Genomic DNA, 7,198 nt, shown 5'->3' on the forward strand with positions numbered 1-7,198 from the left:
AAATAAGGAAGAGTTTGAGTATGTAGGTAAAGCACCTACAAAATTGCAAAAAAAATTATGTAAGAGTTTTGATAAGAAGTTCCAATAATGTTTTTGCAAAAAAACCGTTTTTGCAACAAAGAATTAGAGCTTGGTGAAGTCCTGACAAGCATCTCTTTTATTGAAGAGGAGAGTGTGCATACCTGCCACCATCCAACAAGAAAACATGATAAGAACCAGTTTAACATTAGTTGGGAAGACAGGGGTCATAAACCCTCCTCCCTTGTATCAAGGTCACAATAAAATAGAAGCTTAATCAAGAACTTGAGTAGCTCGATCTAAAATTATGAAAGTAAACTGATGCGTTTTGAGAGTGTGAAATTTAATAAAAAATGGAAAAAACAAGGGGGGGTTTGATAAGGAGTGAGTGAGTGAGAGTTTTGTAATGTGAAGGGAAATTTGGTTAAATCAATGTATGAAGAAGCCTGTGAGAAGGTGTTTCTATGAAAGGAAATGAAATTACAAGAATAAGATGAAAAAAGGTAGAACTTCATGTGTTTGGGAAAGAGTAAAAGAAGTGGGGGGGTTTGGCCTAGAATCATAAATAAATAACATATGGATAGGAAGAGGATCTAAGTATGGTTAGGATGAAGGGGAGAGAGAGAGAGAGAGAGATTAGCAAAAATAAGGAAAACTAAGCTATAAGAAGGGGGTTAAGTAATTAAAATTTTAATTTGAAAATTTAGAAAAGTTGGGAGAGAGAGAGAGAAAGAGAGAAAGAGAGAGAGAGAGAGAGAGAGAGAGAGAGAGAGAGAGAGAGAGAGAGAGAGAGAGAGAGAAATTAGAAAAAATAAGGAAGACTAAGGTATAATAAGGGGGGTAAATAATTAAAATGTTAATTTGAAGAATTTAGAAAAGTAGAGAGAGAGAGAGAGAGAGAGAGAGAATGTAGGGGGGGAATAGGCAAAAATTAAGAAAATTTTAGAAAAAAATTTAGGAAATTTTTAAAAAGCAAAGAACTTTAGAGAAAAGTCTTAGTTAGTTTTGCAATGACCTTATTAATAAAGTGAGTACCCCTATCAGACACTATCTCAATTGGTATTCCAAACCTTATCATGATATTGTGATAGAGAAAATTTGCAACACTTCTCCCTTATTATCTTTCAAAGCTAATGCCTCAACCCACTTAGTACAACAATCAGTAGCAACAAGAATGTATTTATTATCTGTATACATGGCTGTTGGCTTAATTGGACCAATAAAATCCAAACCCCATTTCTGAAAAGGTTCAAGTGGAAGAATTGGTTGATGAGGCATCCTCTCCTTTGGTAAAGGTTTCCCATCTCTTTGACATGTTAAACACTCCTTTGCATATTGATGAGCATCTTTAAACACAATGGGCCACCACAGGCCTGCATAATCTTTCTGCCTGTGACCTCTCTTGAGAAATGTCCTCCAGCACTTCCAGCATGTGCCTCTGTCTATACTGCCTACTGCTCATGAACTGGCACACATCTTTTTATTACTTGATCAATACCTCTTTTATAGAGCACACCAGCAACAACAATAACCAAATAAGGCTTACCTTGTAACACCATTTTCTTTTTCTGATCTCTTGTCAAAGAATCAGGCATCATACCATTAGTAAGAAAAAACATCCGATCATACCAATCTTTTGGATCATCCATTCGGATCAAGAACAAGTCTGCATATGGTAGTTGATCTAGAACCCCAATAGGATCTTCTCCTGTGACAAGCCTACTCAGGTAATCAACAATTGCATGCTATCTTCCTGGTGTATGAATTATTTGATAATCAAATTCCTGCAACAATAGCATCCACCTTGCAAGTCTTCCTGTTAGTTGTGGTTTAGTTATTAAAAATAGATCAAAGCTTGGTGATCCACATGAAAGACAACCTTATTACCAAGCAGGTAATGTTTGAACTTATGTAAAGCATATATCATTCCCAAAGCTTCTCTTTCAATGGATGCATAATTCTTTTCAGCCTTTGTCTCAACACTTTGCTGGCATAATCAACAGGTCAGATTTATGTTTGTTTTGCATCAATACTGCTCCAACTGCCACATTAGAGGCATCTACAAATACATAAAAGGATAACTCCCAATATGGAGGTTGTAGGATAGGAGCTACTACTAACATATTATTTAGAACATCAATTTCTTGTTGCTGCTCCAATCCCCATACATATTTTACTCCCTCTCTTGTCAATTTTGTGAGTGGCATACATCCATGTGAGAGATATCTCAAAAATTTGCTATGCCATTTGATTTGGCCAATAAACCTAGACAATGCTTTGACATTCTTGGGAAACAAAGCTTTCTATAGAACACATACCTTCCTTGGATCAATAGCCATTCCATCCTCATATATAATGTGTCCCAATAACATACCTCTTTCCACAACAAAAGCACATTTACTTGGATTCAAACTCAAACGAGCCATCTTACATTTTTCAAAACATAATCTGAGATGATCCAAATGATCTGATCTTTTAGCAAAAACTGTAAAATCATCTAGGAATACTCTCATGAAAGAAGTAAGGTAATTTGCAAACACCTCTTGAATCCACTTCTGGAAAGTTGGTGGAGCATTCTTCAAACCAAAAGTCATTATGTTACTTGCAAACACTCCCCATTCCGTGACAAATGTAGTTTTATCTTTATCCTCCTCAGCCATCCTTATTTGATTGTAACCACTGAATCCATCCAAAAATCTATAAAACTCATGTCCTACCATAGCATCTAACATGGTATCACAAAAAGGTAAAGGGAATAGATCAGTAATAGTTGCAGGTGACAACCAAGTGGCTCTATCTAAAGGATATATGAACCCAACTTTCATAAGTTTATCCAACTCTTCTTTAACTTGCTTAGCATAATTAGGGTTCATTCTAGATCTTTGCTGAACAATTGGGACTGCATCTTTTTTAAGGTTTATCTTATGTTGACAGAAAGAAGGATCAACTCCCTTGATGTCTTTGAACTCCAGTAGCAACCCCCTCAATTGCTCTTTGAATGGCTCTTTCAACCCGGTGTTGACACATACCATCTTTGGGTCATCCTTGTCATGAAGGTTCATATCCTCAAGATCATCTTCTTTTACTCTAGTACTCTTGCTCATACACTCTTCAAATGCCTTCTCTGCCTGAATCACCGCTTGAATATGTGTTTTCAGACCTCCTTCCACTATTTCTTCATCAGCATCAGAGTCATCTGACTTCTTTTGGTCAACATCAGCCTTCTGGTTTGAACTGCTTGGCTTGCTGCTCTGCACAGTCAGATTTGCATCCGCGTTAGTCTTCTTAGGATTTTTATATTTCTCCATAATGCCTACCACATCCACTTCAAACAATGGCACTAATGAAGGGTTTCTTCTTAGAAAACAATCCTCTTCATCCTCTTCTAATTCTGCTACCATATTAACTCCCTCCGCCTCAATGGGTTGCATGCGTCTGGGGAGAGTTCTCTTCAGAGTCAAACTTCCCTTCTTGATAGTTATCCTTTCAATTCCCCAATCCTACTTAGCTTTTGCAGCATGGAGCCACGGCCTACCCAATAGCATAGAGTATAAACTTTATTTTTTCTCCCTTCTCAGTACCACAAGCTTATGGCAAATGTCAGTCCCCATATATTGATTTGTTGACCTCTCTCTATACACAATGGTTGGATTCTCCTCTGATCAGCCATCCTCACCTGAAAAGGTGCTGGGACAAATTCATTATCACAAAAGCATTTATACAACTCTTCTTACAATATATTAACACCAAATCCCCCATCAATGAGTACTTCTAGAATTCTATCTTTTGTATTCCACAACTACTATGGGTACTTTATAATCAACATCCTCCACCATGGATGTATATGTTTCCACATCTTCTTCATCTTATTCTTACTCCCGCTTCAGTTATAGAAGATTGTGCCTTATGGAAATTCTGGCACAACTATTCTTTAAAAGCAGGTACCAGGTTGAGCAATTGATCAAGTGCTATATGAATCTTTGAGTGTAGCAATTCTTTGAAAAATTCCTCTTGACATTCATTATTTGTTGGCTTTCTTTTAGATTGGTGTACCTCCTCCATACTCAAAAACTTCTGCTCCCTTTTAGGTGCTTCCTTTTCTTCTTTCTTACCTTCAGTTTTCTCCTTACTGCTTCTGATCACTGTCTAAACCAGTCATTCTAGGTGTCAAATTTTCCTTCTTTGTTGTGTCACTCCGGACAAACTCTTCTTGGAACCGAACTTGTTTTTGCATTATTTGCTTGGGTTGCCATTCTAGCATTACCCTTATCAGTATCATTATCTTTCTTCATCCGATCTATATCTGACTGCTATTGGACTGTGTTTTGACTATTCTCCAGTGACTGTCGAAACTGTGTCGGATCCATGTTTCCTTTGATGGACTACTCTCCTCTGTCTTTCTTTGTTTCATTTGCTTTGTATATAGCCCTTAAGGCTACATCCCTGACTTCTTGCTATTCTTCCCAATCAACCAATTGTTTCGGATCAAATGCTAGTGGATGTTTTGCTTGAACTTGAGCCTTAGCCCCTGCTCTTGTAATTACTAGCGCTTCAACATTCGGCTGAACCATGGACACCTCAGCTTCCTTCTAACATTCTGAGCAATCACACTCACATTCAAGATACTGAATATTATGCCGACTATGAATCTTTGTGACTATTCTTGTAGTCTCCTCCTAGAAAGTCTCTTTGGATTCCTCCACAATTGTCTCCAAAATGACCACATTTACATTTGCTTGTGGTTGTGGTGGTGGGTTTGCATTTAGTCTATGGGTGAAATTCACAATGGGTATACCTCTTTCTTCACACTGAGGACCTTGATGATGCCCATCCTCAATCCCACAATATGTGCATGATTGACTATTTTGTCTTTGCTAGGTATTCTAGTTCTGGTTCTATGGCCTTCTAGGTGCTGCATTGATATATCTTGGGTTAACCTGTGCTCCTGCTTGATTAACTACTACTGGTTGGTTAGCTTGTGCTGCTGGCTGTAGATGAGGAGGTACCTCCCCCTATAACTTGGATTATACCAACACTTTTCTTTATCATGATTATCTCTCCCACAGTAAAATCACATGGTACCTTTTCTTTCTTTGATTCTACTCCCATACTTTTCAGTTGTTCCTTAATTATCTTCTCAATAAGTAATCATAGATTTCAGTTGAAGACATATGGACATCCCAAATTTGAATTAAAGAGATACGGACATCCCAAACATAAAGACTTCCCAGATTAAGAAAAGAGGACATAGATATATTTCAGCCCATTTGAATACGTTCCACACTTCAGTTAAAGACATACGAATAGGGATTTGGGAGGGAATTAAAACGAGCATTTTAAACCGACGAATTAAAACATTTTAAACGTTTTTTGGACCCCCCTGGAGCGATTTAAATCGGTCTTGCCATGTTTTTTTATCGGGACCGATTGCAACCCCCGTTACTACGCGGTGGTAAAACTACATATTGTGCAATAAGAAGATAGATATACCACACGGTATGGTTCAAATACCGTGCGGGTTTGTTCCACATACCGTGCAGTACTACAGATATACCATGTGGTACAATATCTTATATATACTGTGCATCCACCTCGTACTATTTGCATTCCCAAGAATCTAGCTCTGCTTAGAGTCTCGAAAAAAACAAGGAAGGACAAGCAAAACAAGATAAATAAAGCTTCCAAACTAATTTGTAAGTTTTTGTATCCTTTTAAAAGTTTCCAATGTCGGTGGGCTCGCTCAGGCCAGCTAATTTCTACTCACACTAGGATGCAAAATGGATAAATGCAAAGCTCTTAGTTTATGGTTTATCATTTGTGATTTAAAAGGATTATTTTTTTTAAAGAATAGTATTTTTTAAAAATAAATTTGAAGAAAATGGCTTGCACCGTCATATTAGACGGATGGAAGAATGTTAGCAAGAGGCCCTTGATCAATGTCATGGTTGTGATGTTTAAAGGCAAGGCTTTTGGACAATCGATCGATACAAGCGATAAGGCCAAGAAGGGAGGATTCATTGTGGAGCAGCTAAGTAAATGTATTGAAGATATTGGTCCTGACAATATTATCAACTAAATACTGATAATGCTAAGAATTGTCAAAAAATCATAAATCGTAGGTATCGATGTTTTTGGGCATTGCCATGCTTGTGCCACTATCTAGACCTTATCTTGGAGAATTGGTAAAAAAACACCTGAGACCCAGTTCTTCAAAGTTGTTGTGGATGAAGCTCGAAAAGTCTTGTTCTACTTTCTTAACCACGAGTGATTACTTCTTGGTATATTCAGGAATCACCAGCTTGTGAATCACCCGCCGCTGGAGCTTCTAAAGCCAAGTGAAATGCATTTTGGCAGAAACTATATAATGATGGAGTGGTTGTTAAAGTAGCAGGGCCTTGTAGCCAAGACATTATTCAATGCAAAGGCCACATAGTGGATCGCTAAGTCATGCTTGAGAGGCTCCTGTATTGAATTCAACGACTTAAAGGCGCTTTGTAATAATCTAACATTTTGGAAGAGGGTATCTGATGCAGTGGAAGCCATGAAGCCAATTTGGTTTGCAATCTATAGGTTAGATGTGAAAGGACTAAGCATGGTGTTAACCCTGTGGCAACAAGGGCCAGAAGTGCAGTCTAGGACAACAACTATGAGAGCATTATGTGTGTAGAGTAGTGGCAAAGCTCCGCTTGTAATATCTTGAGCCTGAAAGATGGTATGATGAATCTTGAAGGATGAGGATAACCAACATCTTCTCTAGAAAAGATCCAATCATACTTGCAAAAATTAGGATCTAGAGGGAGAAAAACTAAATTTAGAGAGAGAAAGACTAAAAGCCTACACTTTTTGAGATCCCTCCACTTTGTGTAGAGACCCAAAAGGTTCCCCCCAAAAGTGGAGGGACTCCTATCCAAAAGGTCTCCTACAAAAGAGGTCCCACCAGGGAGGTACTTACGGATTGTGTAGATACCAACATGTATAAATATCTCTCAATGGAATGAAGCTCCCACTCTTTGGGGTTCAGTGTTCAAGCTCACTATTGTGTTCATGCGATTGATCTCCATTGCGTCCATGCTCTCTTACACTATCATGTTCTAGCATGCCCTTACCCTTGCACTCTCTACCCTTGTACTCCCACCTCCTCCTCCTTTCCCCCCCTCCCTCCCTTCTCCTCCTCCTTCCT

General features: G+C 38.3%; 1 protein-coding gene across 1 annotated transcript; it reads right to left on the reverse strand.

Annotated features, from left to right (window-relative positions):
- Positions 1-1,092: 1,092 nt before the first annotated feature.
- On the reverse strand, positions 1,093-3,419 carry LOC147887773 (uncharacterized). Its single transcript, XM_087393218.1, has 4 exons — positions 2,337-3,419; positions 1,906-2,005; positions 1,565-1,726; positions 1,093-1,364 (listed from the first exon to the last, which is right to left on the reverse strand). The coding sequence occupies exons 1-4, from the start codon at positions 3,417-3,419 to the stop codon at positions 1,093-1,095; spliced, it is 1,617 nt and encodes a 538-aa protein (XP_087249344.1).
- Between the last annotated feature and the right edge of the window lie 3,779 nt (positions 3,420-7,198).

This window comes from Dipteris shenzhenensis, chromosome 22, assembly GCF_047967505.1.
Source record: "Dipteris shenzhenensis isolate YYH24624 ecotype China chromosome 22, Dip_SZ_1.0, whole genome shotgun sequence".
Classification (NCBI taxonomy): domain Eukaryota; kingdom Viridiplantae; phylum Streptophyta; class Polypodiopsida; order Gleicheniales; family Dipteridaceae; genus Dipteris; species Dipteris shenzhenensis.

Excerpts from the sequence above, each read along its gene's own strand:
- LOC147887773 (XM_087393218.1), bottom strand. The coding sequence starts at position 3,419 with ATGGTAGCAGAATTAGAAGAGGATGAAGAGGATTGTTTTCTAAGAAGA. Across the intron at positions 2,006-2,336 it reads TGGCTATTGATCCAAGGAAG|CAAAGTGTTGAGACAAAGGC; the intron begins GTATGTGTTCTA and ends TGATTATGCCAG. Across the intron at positions 1,727-1,905 it reads GTTCAAACATTACCTGCTTG|GAGAAGATCCTATTGGGGTT; the intron begins GTAATAAGGTTG and ends GGCTTGTCACAG.